We start from the raw sequence: 21,070 nt of genomic DNA on the forward strand, positions 1-21,070 counted from the left end.
TTTCATTGGATCAGACACAGGCACTTAAATGCAGTTAGTTTGCAGCCAGAGTCAGTCTGAGCTAGAAAACAGTGCAGAAGTATTCATGGGTGTGGAGCTAAGCTAAGGAAAGTCATTGCTTCAGGACTCTATATCTAAGCACAAAAATAATAACGACAAGCCATAGAAAAGGAAAGGGAAGGAATACAGTGACTCGAGGAGAGAACCAGCTCTGCTGGACCTTGGCTGAGTAGATATAAACCACTATATGAGTGTGCTTCTTTGTATGCCTAGACCTGGGATTGTAGGGACATGTGGTTCAGAAAGCCTTAAACTGTTTTTTTTTTTTTTTTAGTCTGAGAGCAAGTGTTCTCTTTTTTTTTTTTTTTTTTCTCATTAACTGTTTTTTTTGTATCTGCTTACTGTCACAAATAACCTAAATTCAATGTATGTATTCTTACTATATCTTATTGCACAGTATATATTTCTGTGGGCTTTGAGGTCTTGCTAAGTTGAAAGTTCAGTGCTCAGGTAAGAGGGCATCCTTCTCTTATGTTTAGTTTTAAACTTGCTATTGGCCAGTATAGAGCAAAGTGACTCAAACACAAAACTTCCACCTGTTATATAGGCAAAGGTATTTTTTCCTACTTATTTGATCACAGGATTCAGCTTCCTACCATAAGAAAATGGGATGGGAGGAGAGTGACTGGTTTTAAGAAACCAGTCAGAGGTGGGGCCTCTGAGTCAGTTTATAAAATAGTTGCTCACCTGCACCTGGGACATTTTAAGAATTGGTGTCTGTAGAAGCTGGGAGATGTGAGATTGCATTGCCACAGATAACACTGGACGTGTGTGTGAACGTGACTACAATGGACCAAGATGGCATTTTGTCTCAGGTAAGAAGGGTGCAGAGCAAAGCAAGACATCTGGGATCTGAAGTGCTTGTGCTGCATGTAGTGCAAAGATGATACTACTGTCCTGACCTACCATTGACTGTAATGACTCTAGGCAGGGTGAAGAAAGACAAGGCTTCAAGACCTTAATGTAAAAACTTTTAAAGTTATAGTAAACCACAGAAAGAAAAACAAAGCTACTTGCAGAGTAAGAGCTTGTTTACAAGGGGAGCATTTTAAATATTTATGGTTTTATTAGTTTGAGAGACACCATACATGCAATTTTAGAAGAAGTATTAAGTAACACAGAGGTGTACTTCAAGATGAAAGATTAATAATAGGGTGTGTTTGTGTGAGGCAGATTTGCTGTTCCTTTAACAGCCAGGGCCAGGAGCTGCTTCCCCTCCCCGTGTGTCATGAAGGGCGGACCTTACCTGGCTGCTACGCCTCTCCTCGGGCTTAGTGGGGCAAGCACAGCCCAGGCAGTGGCACCGGGCGCCACAGGAAACCCCAGTGCCTGCCAAGGCTCTACAGCCAGCACTGACCATGGGCTCCATGTCCCTGTGGCTCTGAAGTTCTCAATTCCCAAAGAGGATTGCCTTTAAGAGAAATGATGTTTTTTTCAGGGATAATGTTGGCTCTTCTTGTTCCAGGAGCTGATCACTCAAACCTGTCAACAAGGAGACAGAACTATGCAGCTGAATCCTGATGAGAAACAGTGGACTTCTCTTACAAAGGTACTACAAAGAAGAATTTCAAAAGAAAACTGTAAAGGGGACTTTCCTGCTGGGTGGAGGCTGGGTGAAAACAGACAGTGTTCAGCATATGCCAAACAATGTAATTAGCTACTGTAACCCGTTCAGTTCCCTCAATGAGACACTGTCCCACTTATCGCTTTGATCATTCCACTTACATAGTCTTGCTTCATGTTAAATTCCTAGTGTGGCTTCTTGTCCTTGGTACATGGGGATCAATGCCTGTTTAGACAATCAATGCCTGTTTAATATCTTTAAAAGGATGGGTTTCAAGAGGCTTTTTCTACATATCTTGCTAAAGCACAAGGGCAAGTTTCCTGACAGTGTAGATAGCAAGAGCTGGAAAATTTGCCATTTATTCTAATAATAGTATGGCAGAATCTTAAACTGGATTTTCAACACCTAATTTCCTGAATTAACCCCTCTTCTGGCCTTTAGTAAAAACTAATAGATTTCCAGGAGCTTTCAGACATGAAATCTCTCCTCTAGGAAATGAGAGGACTAGATGTATAGATGTGCTAGAAAAGATTTTTACCTTTGCTCTCTCTAGTTTGAGGCCATTTAGTAATAATTAGGAACTCTTCCTTGTTCTGTTTTGTGATGAGTAAAGTTGCTGAGCAGCAGGTGCTGTGCTCACAGTTTAAGGAACAGCTAACCTTTTCTTGATTAGCTGAATGGAAAACCCAAAGATGAGAAAATACACCCTACAATACAACTCTCTACACTTCAGGGGTTGCAGCAGTTTCAGAAGAACACACCAAACACCTCAAATTTTTTTAGGCAAAACTCACAAAGCTGACAGGATATTGGTTATTTGTTATTTATAGCTCTGTAATGTCTAAGCCAAAGCTCCTTGGTCATGACAGGCACATCGACATGCCTGAATATTTTAATCAATCTGCATTGCTTTCTTGACACATTGGGATTACCATGAAGGAGGCTCCAGGGGATCTGATCCATGAAACTGAGTTGAGCCTTTCCAGGAATTGCCTTCTCCAAAGCCAGCCACTGGCAGCATCACTTATTGGTTCTGTAACTACTGAGCATTTTCTGTACCTGCCTCATTTCTGTGCCTTGAGGAGTTAGGTTTTAAACATGAATTCAAGTGCCCTTGGTAGTCTGATCCACAGCTACTCTTGGGACCTTTAGCAGTGGTTTGACACCCTTGGGTTGCACACCCAGTGACCTGGTGTGCAGATGCATAGCACAAATATTTTTGGTGTCTTTTCCCAGAGCAGAATACGTTGGTTACTTGAAGGCTGATTTTACCTGTTTCTTCATTGGAATACTTGCTAACTGACCCCAATCTCAACATCATTGTATTCATTAGCCCTGGCTGCCTGCATTAATACACTCAGGCTAAACATTCGGAGAGACTTCTCATGGATGTATATTCCATTAAGCCCATGAACACTGATGTACTTCCCTTTTTGTGAATGGACATTATTAACAGAGCACATAACAAATTGTTCTGCTCAGACAGTCCAGCTAAAAGTCTTGCTCTCCTTTCCTGCACTGCGTCACCCTTCTTTCTCAGTGGGTCTAATGAGGTCAGAGTCATGCTGATGCCACTTCAGGGCTGGCAATGGTCTTTTATAATCATTTTGCAGTATAGGTGAAGTCTCACCTGTCCATGGCCCCATAGTTGTGCTAAATGCCTTCCAGGTATTTTGGAGCAAAATTTTCCTGTGGAATTATATTCTGGTATGTGGTGTCTTTCCCCCCATCCTCCATGACAGTAGAAATAATAAATTATGTGGTAGGTATTTATTTGTTTATTTTATGGTAAAGGGGGAGAAGATATGAACTCATATCTCCAATATGAGACCAGAATAGCTATGTGAGAGGGTAAGAAGTCATTCATGAGGTCAGAAACATGGTCTAATACAAAAGAGAGAAGCCGCAAGAAAAAAACAAGAGTTTCTTATCAGGTGTGAAACACTGCTTACATTTCTTAAGCAAAACAGTGCAAAGAAGCTCCAGATGTGAAGAGTTTACATACTTCAAAATTAGAGAGAAATTTCTCACAAGAACTCAGAGTTGACCTTAGCTCAAGAGGGCAGCTATATCCCTGTAAATGAAAAACTCATGTATAGTAAGTAGCATGCTGGAAGTGCAAAGCAGCAATCTCTTTCTCAGATCTTAAAATCAGTTTGGAGATCAGACGTCAGCATTTAAAAGAGCAGGAATATGAGAAAATCCAATCTCATAGCCCAGGACACTGAATATATGTAATGACTAGATAGAAGGTAACCACCACAATAGTAGTTCTATCACTTGAAGAAGGTATAAAGCATGTCTTTTCTACCTTGGAAATTTAAAAAAGAAATCTTCTCCCAAGCTGGGACTGAATCTTAGCACTTTGTGCAGCCATATTTTAGATAAGAAACAAATAAATGCTCTAATAAGATAAATCCTCATCTCATGCTACAGAAGAAAAGAAGTATTTCAGTCTAGTACTTGATTTAGATGTTAGCAGGAAAACAAATGTATTGGCTGTTTCATAATCAAATAGAAAATTTAACTAAATTGTTCCTGAGTTGGGAGTTTATCTCTCTTGATCACTTCTGTCTTCTAAATATTCTATTATAACTTTAATATTCATTTCTGTCTTCTGTATATTTGGTTTTTTTTCCTTGTAGATAGAATCCTCTCTGTGTTACTTACTGACTGTGAGAATCATAAGAGCAAGAAATATCCACCAGGCAGATGTCTGTAAGTATCTGTAGTGCTCTGTAGAGGAGCTCATGGAGGTCACTCTCACCTCCGTGGGCTAAGAGCTGTCCTGCTCCAAGAAAAGGTGCTTTCTAGATGTTTTCCATGAATGGAGACAGTTCTGTTGTTTGTGTGCTGGTTCCAGCAGTGAACATACAGTGTGTTGCTCTTCTTTCCAACAGCCCTTGTTCTGAGCTGAGGTAACTCCATAAGGTCACAGCTGTGCCTATCACACACATTTCCTTGTATCCCCAGAAAGAGCAATAAAAGCTCTGCCATCTGTTGAAAGCAAAAAAAAATGTGGAAAGACCGCCCATGTTTTCCTCTGTAGTATATTTTTGTGACAAAGAACACAAAATTATTGCATTAATTGAGTAAATACTGAAAGATGAGAAGACTTGTCTCAAATTTAGATTGTATTCAAAGTTTTCTCAATGCTAAGTAATCCAAAGTACCATACCCTAATTCTCTGTGTGCCAGCATTCTCAGATAAAAGTCCATGAAGTGTTGTTACATTTTGTAGCTCCTCTGGCTTCTGCTGGCCTGGAAACAAAATATAATAGAAGATTGTATCTTTACTTATGCAGAAAGCTTTTTCTTAATGTTCTGTTTGGATAAATGAGAAGATATCACTTTGTCTCCTTAATGCTTGCTTCATTTGTCCTGGATTTTTTTATCCTTGGCTAAACTTACTGTTTGATGACATAGAAGGAGAATAAAACCCTTCATGTTGAATGTATTTTTTATATTTCTAATCACATTTATTTAGAAAAGAGTCATGTCACCCTTCCTTTTTCTTCATTCCTCCTATCTAAATGGTACTGTTTAGGTTGAACAAATACACTATTTTGTATCATAATGTCTCTCTTTGAAAGCAGAACTTCCTATTCTTCAATTAATTCTTTCTTCTAGAGCAAATGCTCATGTTTGATAGTGTCGTGGTTTGACACAGAAGGGAATTTTCTCAGGAAGTTGGGGTCAAACCAGTCAGCAGACAGGTTTGGATATTGGCACCTGAAGTGACCACTGAAGGCTGGACACACCTCTGAGAACACAGGGGGTTAAAAGCAAGAACTCCCAGGAGAACTGTCTCTTTGGTTCTGGTCATTGGAGGGTGCAGACCTCTTCTGCCCAGCCATGCGGCCTGGAGAGGTAGGCCAGGGGGTGAAGGGTCTGGAGCCGAGCCAGCTTCTGTGGACAGAAGGGTGGAGGACATCTGAGATGTCCTTGTTCACCCCACCACCACCCAGAGGGAAAGAGACAGAGAGCCTGCAGACACCTGGAAATTTGGTAGAGGAGGAGAAGTGGGGGAAGGTATCCAGCGTGGGAGGTGGAGTCCTGGGCCGAGATTTTAGCTGTCCGGGGAGTCCAGGACTTTTAACCCTTTCCTGGGGAATGAAAGCTTTATGAAATATTACTCCTCCTCGATTTGAAAGAGAGACAGTCTGGGGCCTGAGATGTTACGGAAAGAATCCTATGTGGGAGGAGATGATGGAGTGGCTTTTGGCTGGACTTTTCTTGTTAGCCATAGACTGAACCAATTTCTCCTGCAACAGAGACTGCATTTTTAGGGGGATGCAATGGTGAGACAAGAGACCTGCTTCAGCAACTACCAGTGCAGGAATGGAATGAACAGAGAAAAGCTGAGGAGGGTGTGTTGGTGCCCTCTGTCTTCAGGAAGATGAAGATCTCTGTTTGCACCCTCGGCCCCAGGGGAGGAGGAAAATGGGGGAGACTGTGGTCCCAAAATGAGAAACTGAACTGTTGTTTCTCTTAGTCCTTGGCAAACCATCCTTAAAGAGCCCTATGAGCAGTCTGTCCATGCACAGTGGTGAGAGCACTGTGACATGGAAAGGAGAGTGTCACACTGGCAGATTTTCTCCAGGCAGTGCCATGTGTGACATGGAAACACAAGAAGTGTCAATTGTGTTTCCTGCGGGTCTGTGGTGCAAGAGAGACTCCTCTCTCCCTTGATGGACTGAGTATTGAGTATCTGAAGGGTGATGACTTGATTGAGGGTCCAAGTTGTGTCTCATTGTGGTTTGTTGGAGTTGGGGTGGGGGAAGGAGAAATGTTTTGGAAGGTTTTAATTCTGGATTTAGTGTGTCTTTTATCATAGTAGTAGCTTAATGAAATTCTTTTTCCTTTATTTCTAAGCTGGGCCTGCTCTGCTCTGTTCCTGATCACATCTCACAGCACTTATTTGGGAAGGTGTATTTTCATGGGGACACTGGCATCATGCCAGCATCAAACCGTGACAGATGTGTTTGTGTTTTTAATACAGTGAGCCAAACTGATTGCTACGTGAGCCTGTGGCTGCCAACTTCTTCCAACGACAAATTTCAAACTAAAGCCATCAAGAATTGCAAAGATCCAGTCTGGAATGAAACCTTCTACTTCAGGATCCAGAGTCAGGTCAAGGTACTGAACTGGGACTTTTCTGGTAACTGACCAAAGGAGTTACTGAGAATTTTTATACTTTTGTAAAGGGACATAAGCAATTTTCTCAAGAGGCAAGGAAATAAGCAGAAAGGTGTGAGAATAACTCATATCCTCATGATGGTTTCCATGCCATAAAAGATGTTTGTCTCTCTCAGCCATAGGTAGAATATGGCATTTGAAATTTCTGTGATTTCCTCTCATTCCACCTCATAGGTGCTGACATGGACTTTATTTCCTCTCCACTTCCTTCCCTTCCTGTTCTTTTTCTTTTTGTCCTCCCATTGCTCACAAAAGCTGCTCAAAACAGTTATCCCTAGGATCTCTTGTTTTGAATAAAACCTGACACATTTCTAAAGTCCTTTCCTTCCTTTCCCAGAATGTGCTGGAGCTGGCACTCTACGATAAGGATGTGGTTACTCAGGATGACCACCTCTTCACAGTGTACTTTGACATAGCCAAACTTTCCCTGGGAGAGGAAGTCTTCATGCACTTCAAGTGTGATTCACAGGTGAGGTCAGAAATAAGAAATGAAATAGCTTTGCAAGAATGTGTTTGTTAGCTTTTCTGTCTAAAATATTATTTGTAAAATTTTGCCTTTTTTCTTTGTTGTGTGTCAGCTACATAGCCACATAAAAATAGGTTGGTTTTCACTCTGATGTGGGAAAACCTCTTTACACCTGGATATGTAGGCACATGGAAAGGTTTGGTGTTAGCCACAGAGACTCACCAATTTCAGGTATATTTGGCAAAATTGTCATTTTTCTGAGCCTGTCCCCATCAAGGGCCAAGGAGGGTGTCCATGCCAGTAGCTGATGATTTTGTCATAACCTATTGATTAGCCTAATAATTAGGAAGTAAAAACTCTGTGATCAGAGGTAAATGTCAAACCAGGCTAGTTGCTAATTATGGAATGTGGCATGGGCATTTAAATAAAGTCTAAGTCATGCCACCCAGCTTGGCAGCAAGAAATAATCCTATCTTGAATGTTCAGGGAAACTGAAAGTTGTACATCCTATCTCCCAGTATGTTCTGTCTATCATTCTCCTTTTCCAGTTCCCTTCCAGTTTCTGGTGCATCTGTTGTGTGCCACTCAGTTGAGGAATTACCTTATCTACACACACCTGAGCTCCACAGTGCACTTCTTTGTCTTTAAATGACGATTTTGTTCCTTGCAAAATACCACAGGTGATGAAATTAAAACTTTGGGTAGTTGTACCCAGCTGATCACTTTGAGTGCTTACAGATGCCATATCCAAGCAGTCTCTTTTTGTGTTTGCACAGCTACATCAGTTAGAGCTCATAGTCTTCAAGCCTTTGTAAACCTTTTTGTCCTATATTATTAACTTCTTGGTGTCTTTAATTCAGTGGGTAATTTGAGCAACTAAGTAGCCTACAGCATGATCTCACTTTGCTGTTCATCATCCCTTCTGTCTCCACTTTTGTTTTTCTCTTGCCTGTGCTTTCTTTTCCCTGAGGATTATACTCTTTTCACCACTTCACAGACCAGGCCTTAATGTCAGATTTACCTCTTTGCATGTCACCATTTCTCTTCCCAACACCAGAAGGCTTTGGCTCTCCCCTTCAGCAGATCTCCTTTCCTTCTGCTGGCAGACTCAGAATGAGACAACATCTCTTCCTAGGTCTGTCCCATAGGCCCCAGCAGAAGCAGGCAAGCCAATCAATGTCTGTGTTAAAAACTGCTATGACAGCCATTCACAAATTTCCTATCAGTAGAGAATCTTGAGGCTCAAGGCACACAGATGTGAGGTGGTGTGTGCCTCTATTTTAAATGCTCTGCTGGTCACAAACAGTGCATGCATAGCCAGATTGTGAGAATGAGAACTGTCAGTAAATTAATACCAAAATAATTTTTGTTTCTTAATTTTCCAGAGACAAGAGGAGTTGGAGGTGGGATTTGCCTTGGATAATATGTGAGTAAATATGAAATGCAACATTACCTGGAACAAAAAGAAACAGCAATTCAGAGGCATGTAATAATCTAGTCTGATTGTTCAGAGTGCATCATTCCCAAGGAATCTGTGCTATGAGCTGTGTCGACAAATGGGTGAATGCCAGCATGACCTCCCATGAACTTCAGGCAAACAGGGAGAACACCCGAAAACATTTTCTTTGTCTAATGTAGTGAACATTTTTTAAGACCAGAATATTGCTGACTTGTTATGCACTTGTGTTTAAGATCAGCAACAGGGTCCACCTCCCTTCAAAACACAACATGGAATAACGCACACTGGATTTCTGATCCAGAGCCTTTATTGCTCCATCATTCAACAAAGTATGATTTCTTTTTTTTAAAAAAAGTGGATTCCATTAAACCATCCTTGGCCTCAGCTTGGGATTCAGCATAAAATTGCTGTATGGTTTGACCTCAGAGCACCTTTGGCTTTTTTTTTTTTTTTTTGCTGAGCTCCAGGATTGGATGAGCCAGTAGGATGACAATTGTGCCTTGACACAGTAGAGTGAGGAAACTTGTACAACAAGTCTCCTGGTACTTTTATTTCAAATCCAATATGCAGGAGGAAAATCAGGAGAAGGGTGGGGCTCATTAACTATACTGTTATTGTAAATGCATTTGTCTTTCTGTTTCCTAGTTCAGGCCCTCCTGAAACCATAATTACTAATGGAGTGCTAGTGGTAAGTGTTGTATTTCATCATCTTTCTTGTCCTGTTGCCACACTTGTTTCACTTGACTCACGGTCATAGGACAACATACCCCTTGACTGAGACAGCTAGCACTGAAACATTGTCATTTCCCACTTCATTATGACACATCTTTGTGGATGGCACCTCTGGAGATGCTGTAGATGGAACAGCATGGGGACCCCCAGCCCAATTCATGGAAGTGGTTTAGGTCTGAGACATCAGTGCAGTAGTGAATTCTTCCTTAGACATCACTCCTTCCAAATTCCCATATTGCTGAAGTGAGAGAGTTTGTCCTGTCCCATGCACATATAATTTTCCACATTCATAACTGTGCTTTTTATGCCGGGGCTTCCCATCCCTGAAATTTTCTCTGCTTTGAGAAAATTATCTTTGCTTGTTCATGCTCGCATCTCTGGGATCCTGAAAGTACTGTTTTTCACTTTGTCATCTTCTCCCTTCTGCAAACCCTGTTCATCCACACTGCACTCCTGCCTTGCCCCGGTTGTGTCCCATTTAGATTAGCAAACAGAATGTCATATTGGAAAATTACCTGCCATGATGTATTTTACTGTTCACATCTTACAGTCTCGCAAAATCTGCTGCTTAGAAGTTCAGGTGGTTGAGAAGAAAAAGAAGAAAAAAGAAAAGAAGTCAAGTAAGGTTATTTCTCCATCAGCTATTTTTAACTGATGTGCTAATATTGATCACAATTGGCTTAATGTAAGAATTAAAAAAACCCAACAAATATAAAATATGAGAACAGCCTTGTGATAGACTGTAAGAATTTTTGTTAGCAGTTTTGATGAGAAAACTAATCTGTGTCTGCTTTTGTGTCATTTCTTTAGAAAAAGAATTCTCCTTTAAAGTGCAAGGCTCTTATGAAGGCACCCAGGACATTGTGCTGGGATCTAATCTGGTCTTCAGTTCCTCGTCTCCTGCCAAATTCCATTATGCCAGATACAAGCAGCCAATGCTGGATGTTACACTACCAGGGAAGAAACTGCCTTCCTCTTCAGTATGTTATAAGTCAGCTTTAAAAAACATAATAATGGCATGTAAAATACTAGACACCATAAATAGTAAGATTAATTTGCATTATGGGCAGAGAGTAACAGTCCTTACAATATAAACCTCCGTTTATTTGTATTTTTTCAGAATTCACGTGTGTGTAATACAGGCTTTCCAAATGTGGAACTTCATTACATTCCAAGTGGAAAAAACATGATTTTAGCAGAGGTGAGTGCCTCCTTTTTTAGTGGGAGAGGCTGAGAAACCTGGATGTGGAAGTCTGCATCACTCTGATGATTACCATGGTACTTTCTGACAATGAAAGCCTGCAGACAAAAATACCACAGCCTAACAGTGGTAGGTCTTTCAGCAATTAGGCCAGGTTGTGTCTTGTTCTGTTTGAATAGATATAGGGTATCTTGCTACTCCATCTTGATCTTACTTCACATTAATGTTGCACTTCCCCTTCTCACATACCAGCGGGGCACCTGAACTGGCTGAGGTAGCGTCAGACTCCTGCTGATGCTGACAGTGCTTTACAAAGCACTTTTAGATCCATGGTTTAAAAAATCCACGTAGAATGAAAGGATCATGACTGTTGTGGGGTATAAGCCACAGAAAGAAAATGCTGTATAGAATCATAGTCCAGCTGTCTGCCTAAGAGTAGTAGAGATGGGTAGGGTGTACATTGTCATGATTCTGTAAACAGCAGTTATGCTCAGATGTTACATTTACTAGACAACATTAAAAATTATTGAACACCTTCCCTTTCAGTAAAACACTACAGTCAATTTGCATAGGCTGCTGGATTATTCGAGCTTGTTATTCATTATTTGGAGCTCCTGATTTGTACCCACATTGCTAGGACAGCACAAGATAAAATTCCTCCTCAGGCTGCAGGGAAGAAGCACGTTGTCAGCACTCACATTGTTCACATTCTTGCTTTCCAGGATAAAAGATTCGATTTATATGTGAAGGCAGAAGACTGGTAAGAGACTTGGCCACTCTTGGAGGTTAATTTTTACTAAGCTGAAATCATTTTACCCTAGGCTCTTTACTGGGGAGGAGGCACTCACAGCAGAAGTGTAGGTGGTGTCACCAGGTCATGTGGCATTCACATGAGCTGGAGGCAACTGCATGTAGTGTAGTGTAATGCATGGTGATAACATATACTGAGACATGAATAGAAAAAAATAGTATTGCATGTTGATTATGCTACCCAGTGTTATGCTCAGCACAGTCTTTTACCTTTTCTTTAGCCTTAGGCTAAAACACAGCCAATCACATGGCATTGTTTATAATGAAGTAAGAAAAATTTCTCCCTAATTCAAGAAAGTATGAGCAGTTTTTCCTATAGCTCTCAGTTCACTAAAATATGAGAGAATCCAGACAGAATATATCTCAGAAATTAGCTGCAGGAATGTCTTTCCTTAGGTTTTATTTTGATAGCTGCTTAGAAATTATCAGGACTTTTTTCTGTCCTTCTTTCATGCAGCATTGTATACTTGCTTGGAAGTGTAGGAAAGGGATCTCCTGTAAATGTAGTATTTTGTGGATCCAGTTCATTTTATTGCATTGGAAACTCTGAGTTTCTCTACCAACAATAAAATGGAATATTCTTTTTTCCTGATCTCTGCTTCAGCCCAGACCGCCTTGATGTGCGTTTAGGATTTGACCTCTGTATACAGGAGCAAGACTTTCTCTGCAAAAGGAAGAATTATGTTATTCCTGCTCTGAAGAAGGTTCTGCAGCTGGAACAGGATCTGCTGGACCATGAGGTCTGTAGGGAAAATATTTAAAACATCTCACCAGTACCTAGCAGTGAGAGCTTAATGGTATAATACAACCTATTTTTCTTCATCGTTAAAATGTTTTCTGATCTTTCTTCATCTTAAAACTTATATATAACTCCAGTACTGCCCCATACCTCTAAATTCACCCTGCTGTTTTTGTCCTTTGCAGTTGCTATTCTGAGTTTAACACTTTTCTTGCTACACCTTTCCTGGAAGACAGACCAGATATTCCTTATATAGGAATGGCTTCTTCCACACTCTTTATTCTACTATTGTTATCCTTTTTGATAGTCCCTCCTCTCTTCAGCCTGTGAGTTTTCTTTTTAATTCCTGATTTTACAACTTATCTTTTTCTCTCTTACTGTCTCTTTTAGTTTGAATTACTGCACTTTTATTTGTTTCATACCGAACATCTCTGTTGAACACATTGGAGACAAGTGTCAGATATCTAAGCAAAAACAGTCATTGCTTCTATTCTTGTTCTTCTTTATAAAATATATGGTAGGTTATATTTGAGTAGAAATCATTTAGAAAGGAGTCTGTGGCTGGGCACACATGGTGGTGCCAGGCTTTTTTGTATAACTCTGCGGTCAGGTGCAGCCGCCATATGACGCTGGCCCTTTCTGTCCCTGCACAGACCCCGGTGGTGGCCATCATGACCACAGGAGGAGGGATGAGATCCTTGACTGCACTGTATGGCAGCCTGAGGGGGCTCAAGAAGCTCAATGTCTTGGACTGTGCCACCTACCTGACTGGCTTGTCTGGTACTACATGGTGAGTGGGACTGGGCAGCCCTTGGCTGCAGCTCCCTCATGACACCAAAGTGCTGAAGGAGGCTGGGGCTGATGTACTCTAGTTTACCTATAACGACTTCTCAGCAGTCCTACTTCTCAATCTTTTTCCAAAATTGACAGAATAAAGTCTTTTCATGGAGGAAAGTCACATAATTTGCAACTACATGAAAACAAGTGTTTTTCTAAGAATGGTGTATGGAAAGTTGTTGGAGCTGTTTTGACAGGGATAATGACTGTGACTTCAAAGGGAACATGACAGTTTCATAGGGAATTAAAGAAAGGAAACATTAATCTAGAACTTAAACCAGAAACATTAAATGTAGCTATTGCCTATCTCAAGATTTGGTGTGCTTTTTATCCCTCTTCAATATGTACTTCCTCTTTCTAGGACCATGTCAAACTTATACAGAGATGCTGACTGGTCACGAAAGGATCTCGACAAGCAAATCAGTGAGGCTCGAAAACATATGACAAAATGCAAAATAAATTCCTTTTCTTTGGAATATTTGAAGTATTACAAAAAGCAGCTGTGCCAGCGGAAAAGAGAGGGCCGCAAAACGTCTTTTATAGATCTCTGGGGGCTTGTCCTGGAATCTTTTTTGCATGATGGGGTACAGTATATCATAAAGCAGCATTTACTGTGGCTTATCATTTTCTGAACATTTATTTCTGGAGAGGATATTTTTCTGTTGGCTCTGAGAAAAGCAGTTTGTTACAAGACTGTGCAAGCAAATGCACAACCATTTCCAAAACATGCGGTGCCAGCCTTATAGATACTCATCCATGGTGAAAATCAGCAGTTTGCTTGTGAGATTTTGAATATATTTTTCTGAGAAAACTTCAAGACTAATATTTTGAAACATTATTGCAGTTTAAGAATTGTTTTTCATATTCTGCAAGTTACTTGTTTAGAAATAATAAAACTGCAGACATTATGCATTCCCATGAGAGATGTTAACAAAAGGACCTGCAGACTTTTGAAAGCTGTGAGGTCTTCCATAAAGCTGCAGCACAATGCAGTAATGTGTTTTATATCAAAAGTACTGCTTTCTGCTCTTCTTTATTTATTTCCATTTTCATCTTAATGCATCATCAAATAATCTGGCATCAGATTGGATGGCTGCAGGTATTTCAGTAACAGAACACTTATGGGAATTTTGAAAAATATGGAACATTTCAGAAGATAAGTTGAGCACACATCATACATTAGAGACAGGAATTTTTCTGCCCTGTAAGCTTAGATGCAGAGAATATTGCCATGCTAATTTTTGTCTCAGTAACCATATTTCTGGAATCACAGAAAGACAACCACAGACTCTCTGATCAGCAACGGGCTATTGATCGTGGTCAGAACCCACTTCCTATATACACTGCAATCAATGTCAAGAACAACTACAGCACTCTGGATTTCAAAGGTAATTATGAGACTTCTGAGAGTCATTTATCTTGATATTTAAGGTGGTAAATATATTTAAGGTGGAACAGTCTTTTTAGACAGCCTAAAAACCTCCTCTTATTTGAAGACCAGCTAATGTGTATTCATACAATATCTTTGTGGTCAGGTAAAAATTTGTTTGTCTATGCAACAGACTCAAAAATATTCCAAAGCCTTTCCATGTTCATGAGCTTTCAGTTATGGCATGCTTATAACTCATTCTTATTAGTCCAAAATATTAGACCCAAAAATTATTTTGAGGGCTATAATAACATTGTTCTCTGGGTTCTTTTTTGCAGAATGGGTGGAGTTCACCCCATATGAGGTGGGATTGCAAAAATACGGAGTTTTTGTTCGCACTGAGGATTTTGGCAGTGAGTTCTTCATGGGACGATTGATGAAGAAGGTCCCTGAATCCAGGATTTGCTTCTTGGAAGGTAAGATATTAAAAACAAAACATTATTTTATTGCTTGTTTTGTTTTGGGGTTTTTGGTTTGGGTGTTTTTTTTATTTTGGTTGTTTGGGTTTTTTTTTTTTTGTTTGTTTGTTTTTTTTTTAATATGAGCTATATAAACGACACTCTAATAAAATATTGATGCAGGACTAACATGGCAGTTTCACCAGAGAGAATAAATATCTCTTTGCTGAATTAATATTTATTATAATGGATTCAGTTTACAGTAAAGAAGAAAATTCAAAGGGACCATCAAATAGTTATTTACACTTTTAAACCTAGTTTTGAATTAAAATATAGTATGGCTCCAGTAAAACAATAACATTGAAGTCCCTGGGAATCCGTGGTTCAGCCCATGCTACCCCAGAAGGATGAACTTCCGAGCTTATTGCCTGACTCACGGGTAGTCAGTATTTTGTCTGCTCCCTATAAACATTTTACATGAGCCTTCATGCTGATTCTCCAGTACATCAGGGAGCATTTGAACATGCATTTGAGCATGCCAGACCCTCCTGCTCCAGAGGAGCAGGCCACATGTCACTGGCTCCAATTTCCAAACTGCCTGGGCAAGGCTGGGGGGAAAACAACACAGCCATCCTTGAAACCTTTTTGCTGTTGACTGCAGCAGAGCATGGCTGTGTGTTCTCCTGACAAATAGACAAGCTGTCAGCTTGTGGCTGATTTCACAAGCAAACTTCTATTTGACTGGCAATCTCACTGAGCAGGAAGGAGACACTGTACAATTTCAGCCTCCGACTGTGCTGGATTGTCACATATTTGCACTCCCTGAATGAAAAAAAGTGAGAACTTGTGCCCTAATGGATAACCAAAGAAATTGCTTTTCAAGCTCAAAAATTCATGGTCAAAACTGAATCCTTGGTGTGTTAACAGGCTTATTCTCAAAAGGGAATCCTACAAAAGCAGAGACTGTAAGATTATGTTGTAGTTATGCTCTTATCAATGTAATTCCACGTCAAATCTCTTGGATTGCAAACTTTAATATTTTCTTTTTATACAAGCTTCATGGTACTTGAGGTTTTTTACCCTTAAAAATACAAACTCCATATTAATTCACAAAGATCTCCATCCCTAAATACCTATAAGACAAAAAGTGGATACCAAAAATAAGGTCTAAAAACCAGCAGCCAAATAAAAATGACATGTCATGCTTTTAAAACAAAGTAGCAAAAACAAACTTCATAAATTTAATCTCATCATAACAGTTTGAGATTCATGATATGTGAATGTTTGACTTTTCTTTTACAGGCATGTGGAGTAGTTTATTTTCATTCAATGTGTTATATATCTGGAATTTGTCCCATTCATCAGAAGATTTCTGGCACAGGTGGACCCGGGACCATATTGACAATATAGGTAAACGGCCATACTTCTTTTTCTCTGTGTATTTATTGTTAAATGGATTTATATGTTTCATGCTGCAAAGTACAAATAAATAATTAAAAAATCTCTGGTCCTGTGATCTATCAGGGGTCAACACTGATGCTGGTAGATTATTAAAATGTTCAGAAGTAATAAGATTGATCTGTAAATTATTAATAAAGCAAAATTATTTTGACTGCTTCAAGTGGGAGCTACAGTAATACAAAGAAGCTCAACATCTGTCCTTTCCCAAAGCCTGCATTCAGTCTGTTCAACAAATGCGTGTGTCTGGAGTAGAGTTTTATTGCTGTTTGACACTGTATTTTGGGGGCTTTTATCCAAGCCCAGACTGTGTAAGGATGGTATTTGTCTAGTGAGAGTAGCTTCTCATTTTCTATTTTGTTTGGTCACTTAACGCTTGTCGGTCCTTTAAAAAAGAGAAGCATCAGAGTTTATCACTTACCTTGACTTCTTGAGGGCTGGCGCTGCTCTGGGCGCTGGAATTTATCATCTTTTCCCCGGCAGAGGAGGAGCCGGCGCTGCGCGGCACGCCGCGGGAGCTGCGGACGCGGCTGCTCGCCCCGCCCGGGCCGCTCGGCTGCGCCCTGCGCGCCGCGCTCACCGAGCGCGCCTGCATCGCCCGCGAGCACAGCTTCCTCAGGGGCCTCCAGCTGCACTGCCGCTACCTGGAGAACGCCCACTTCTGCAGGTGGAAAGGTAACACGGCACCTGTGGGCCTGGGGGACAATAACAAGCGGAACAAAACAAACCCCCACTTTGATGGTACTGGGACTGGGGGGCAGGTTTGGGCAGAATCTCTATTAGATCAGGCTATAATTGATCATGCTGCAGGATGTAGCATGGCGTGGTGCTGAGCGGTGTCAGTGGCACTCATCTCTGGGCCGCTGGGTCCTGCCTCTCTTCCCAGACACACTCGGTGGGGAGGCACGGTAAACCCCCTTCATCAATGTTCTTACTGCAGGTCCGAAACTGCATATGACTGCAGCTGAGACGGAGAAGGGATATGGCAAATCTCCCTTCCCCAAGGACTGTAACCAGTTAAGGCTCCGTGGACATGGTGTAAGGGTGGAAAACCAGGCCAAGTTTTATGGTATTGCACTTACAGCAAGAATTTTTTTTTCTTCCAGATACTGTGTTAGACACATTCCCCAACCAGCTGACACAATCAGATGAATTCCTGTCTCTGGTAGACACTGGATTTTTCATCAATACAAGCATCATGCCACTTTTAAAACCAGAGAGAAAGGTGGACGTCATCCTGCATTTAAATTACAGTGCAGGATCCCAGGTCCAGGTGAGAGTAATTGAAAAAGTCTTTATGTCTTCTTCAATATGTGTATAACTATAATTTTTTAACACTTAGGTGCTTTTTATATTGGCCCTACTAAAAGTCTTAATTTTTAGCATTTTTAGCTTAATGATGAAGTGCAGTACATCTTTTATAAGCTGCACATAGTCTCATTTGTTTTTCTTGTATGATAAACTGTATTGTGCTAAGACTCAGGAAAGCAAACAAAAGAAAAACACAAAACCACTGTCCAGTGTCACAGTGCATTTGATTAGGGGTTAAGAGCTTTTGCACAAGCAACTTAGAAAGCATCTACTTTATTACTGGACTCCAAGAAATCCTGAGCCTTAAAATCCTATTTGAAGTCTTAGTACTGCTCTGTTCCATTATCCAGGCTTTGGACCAGACCTGCAAGTACTGCTCTGAGCAGGGAATCGTTTTTCCCAGGGTGGACTTGAGCGAAGAAGACAGGAAAAATCTGAAGGAGTGTTACCTCTTTGATGGTGCTGAGACTCCAGGAGCACCAGTACTGCTGTTTTTCCCACTAGTTAATGATACCTTCCAAAAATACAAAGCACCAGGCAAGTACTCAAATATATTAAAAAGAAGGTTTACATCATGGACAGCCTATTAAAATGAATGTATTTAATATTTCAACACTTGAACTTCACTGTTGACTCTTTCCAGTACATCAAATGTTTGTTGTTTAAAGTTAATTATTTTAGTAATGAAATTTTTTTTTTTTAACCGTGAGATTTGGTGCCAGGGCTGTGCTGTTTCAATCCCAAAGCTAATTATCTTGCAGATAATTAGCTTTTAGTTAACTTTGATGTATCTACTAATGTGTACATCCATAGATACATACTGTAGGTACCTTCAGGTACAGATAAGAACTAGAATACAGACCCATGTAAGAATAATCACCCTTTTTTGTCCCCTCATCCTGTGAAGCCACTGGTATGCACTTGAGCCAAGGACTGAACTGCCAGTTTGAATAACAATTATTTGGTTTTTTGATTTTTTTTTTTTAATTAAAGCTAAACAAGTAATTTACATTGTGAACTCACTTTGTGGAGAGACACCTCTTTTCCTTCCTCTCTTAAGAGCTTGCTTGTTTATGACCAGAGTGATTTCTCTCAGCAGTGATTTCTCACCCTTCCTTGTAGGTCAGAAGCGCTCAGAGGCAGAGATGGAAGATGGCAAAGTTGATCTCTATGGCTGCTGTTCCCCATATTCAACATATTCCCTTCAGTACACTGAGAAGGCGTATGACTGCCTGGTTCAGCTGGCTGAATACAACATCCTCAATAATGAAGACCTCATTATACAGGCCTTGCGCACAGCAGTGGCACGGAAAAGGCAGATGAAGAAATAATGTCAGACAAGAGAGGGTGCTTTTAAGTCCCTTAACCTGCTAAGAATCTGAAGGTCTCTTACTATTAGCCAGCAGGCTTCAAACATTTCTGCTCAATCCCACTAAATAGTCATCTCAGGTGAACAAAAAAGACTGAAGAAAAACTTTTTCTCCAAAGAATTTCACTGCAGAAATCATTGTAATTCAGTTACAACCATGGAGTATGAATCATTGTATGGTACAGAGGATGGGCAGCCACAAAGAAAAAGGTGCTAAAATGATAATAAATATGGTGCTTGTTGCACTGAGAGCGTTGAGTGTTTAAGCCTGACAGGGCAGACCATATTAAAAGCATATTTTATTAACTTGGCTTGTGTTTTGTATTTCCAAGGTGATGTTCAGATAAGCAGCAACCTTTGGGACAGGTTTGTGACTGGGATCATGGCACACTGCATACTTAGAGAAAAGCACATGTAGTATGGAGAATAGCACTGTGGAAAGGGACAAAGCGACCTGTGGGTCTGTGGCAAGTTGAATGTGAGTCAGCAGTGCTCTGGCAGCCAGGAGGGCCAAGCTTGTCCTGGGGTACATTGGGCCCAGCATCACCAGCCAGGCAAGGGAGGGGATTGTCCCACTCAGCTCTGCGCTGGGGCAACCTCATCTCTAGTCCTCTGTGTGGTTTTTGATACTACAGTGACGAGAAAGATATTAAGCTGTAAGAAAGTGTCCAAACAAGGGCATTGAAACCATGAAAAGCCTTGAGGGGAAGCTGAGTGAGAGTGACTGAGGTCACTTGGTCTGTTCAGCCTGGAGAAGAGGAAGCTGAATGGAGACCTCATTGCGGTCTGCAGTGTAAATGTCTTAATGTCTTGTTGGTTTGTCAGGTTTTGGGTTGGTTTTTTTTGTTTGGTTGGATTTTTTTTTTTTTTTTTTTTTTTTTTTTTGGTGGGTTTGTGGATTTTGGGGGTTTCATTGAAAGGTTAAACTTAGGTTGAGTTGAGTTTCTCATTGTATGTTACAGTAGGCTATCTACAATTTGTTGCCTACTGAAACCACCTGTGGTAACATTTAAAATTGTTGGGAATGCAGATTATACAGACTAGAATAAGAAATGCCATGCTTGATGCATTCCAGGATGCCAGGGCATACTGAGCCTGTTGCTGACCAGCACTCCCAGATCCCTGTTCTACAGGGCTGCTCTCCAGCCACTCCCCTCCTGATTTATACTTGTCTCTGAAGTATCGTGTGTCTTCCTGGATTGGGTTTACACCATTGGCAAAGTGCTGGTAGCAGGGTGGGCTGCTGCTGGGGTGGCCTCTGTCTGCCAGGTGCATTTCAAGGCTAATGTGGAGGATTTTATCTCTGCTTTCCAAACAAGTAGATAAATATATTCAGTGTGCTTGGCTGAATTGTGTTACTCTGAAGCTTCAAAGCAGTATCATCAGTCTGGTAGATGGATGTTAAAGCAAAACCTGGAGGGATACCTAGCTTGATTGCATGCTTTGCCTTTGCAATCCTTGTTTGCAAGTATATAATAAGCCTTTAGCAGCATGTTGGGGGACAGTTTTCTGGGCCTTCCCACTTTTGCTTGCTAAATGGTCCTACCAGCTTGCACTTCTTTGGTAAGTCCATTTTATAGCACTGTACAGAGGTATTCAATTGTGTAACTCTGGTGAATTGCTATTAGGCTGTGGAAGAACAAGTAAAATAACAAATGAGCTTTATATTGTACTAGATTAATAATCTGATTTATTTTCCATGGCTTATAAAAGCCAGAAGTGTCATCAGATCATCTTGTTGGACCTGATAGATGTCAGACTGTTACCAACCATGCAGTTGAAACCATGCATACTGAAATGTCAGTCTTGATGACCTGTGGCTGACCAAAGTCTGTCTTGAAATAAAATGATCCCTCTTCTATTATAGGTATCAGGAACGATGAAGTCACCACATTTCATGGAGCTATGTTGTGGTCACTGATCATCTTCCAGCAATGGTTATGCACCTTATTTCCAGCCTCATTTATTTTGGCCAGAGCCCAGATACTAGCACATTACATAACCACTGTTTCTTTATTAGGATCAATTTTATAAATAG

General features: G+C 40.6%; 1 protein-coding gene across 1 annotated transcript; it reads left to right on the top strand.

The window, feature by feature from the left end:
* The first annotated feature begins 1,564 nt into the window (after nt 1-1,564).
* LOC110472154 (cytosolic phospholipase A2 epsilon-like) lies at nt 1,565-19,332 on the top strand. The gene is made up of 20 exons (XM_077784149.1): nt 1,565-1,609; nt 4,270-4,342; nt 6,627-6,763; nt 7,161-7,292; nt 8,675-8,715; nt 9,394-9,436; nt 10,031-10,100; nt 10,291-10,460; nt 10,601-10,681; nt 11,404-11,441; nt 12,096-12,231; nt 12,884-13,020; nt 13,429-13,651; nt 14,341-14,455; nt 14,775-14,912; nt 16,197-16,304; nt 16,836-17,027; nt 17,459-17,625; nt 18,014-18,200; nt 18,786-19,332. Exons 1-20 carry the CDS (start codon nt 1,565-1,567, stop codon nt 18,992-18,994), a joined length of 2,442 nt encoding a protein of 813 aa, XP_077640275.1. The 3' UTR covers nt 18,995-19,332.
* The last annotated feature ends 1,738 nt before the right edge of the window (nt 19,333-21,070 follow it).

Source organism: Lonchura striata, chromosome 6 (genome assembly GCF_046129695.1).
Source record: "Lonchura striata isolate bLonStr1 chromosome 6, bLonStr1.mat, whole genome shotgun sequence".
NCBI classification, from domain to species: Eukaryota; Metazoa; Chordata; class Aves; order Passeriformes; family Estrildidae; genus Lonchura; species Lonchura striata.

What these genes read in the sequence shown, in the direction of transcription:
- LOC110472154 (XM_077784149.1), top strand. Translation starts at nt 1,565, where the DNA reads ATGCAGCTGAATCCTGATGAGAAACAGTGGACTTCTCTTACAAAG. An exon ending in GGATCCAGAGTCAGGTCAAG is followed by an intron (nt 6,764 to 7,160) that starts GTACTGAACTGG and finishes TTCCTTTCCCAG; the next exon opens with AATGTGCTGGAGCTGGCACT. An exon ending in GAAAAAAGAAAAGAAGTCAA is followed by an intron (nt 10,101 to 10,290) that starts GTAAGGTTATTT and finishes TCATTTCTTTAG; the next exon opens with AAAAAGAATTCTCCTTTAAA.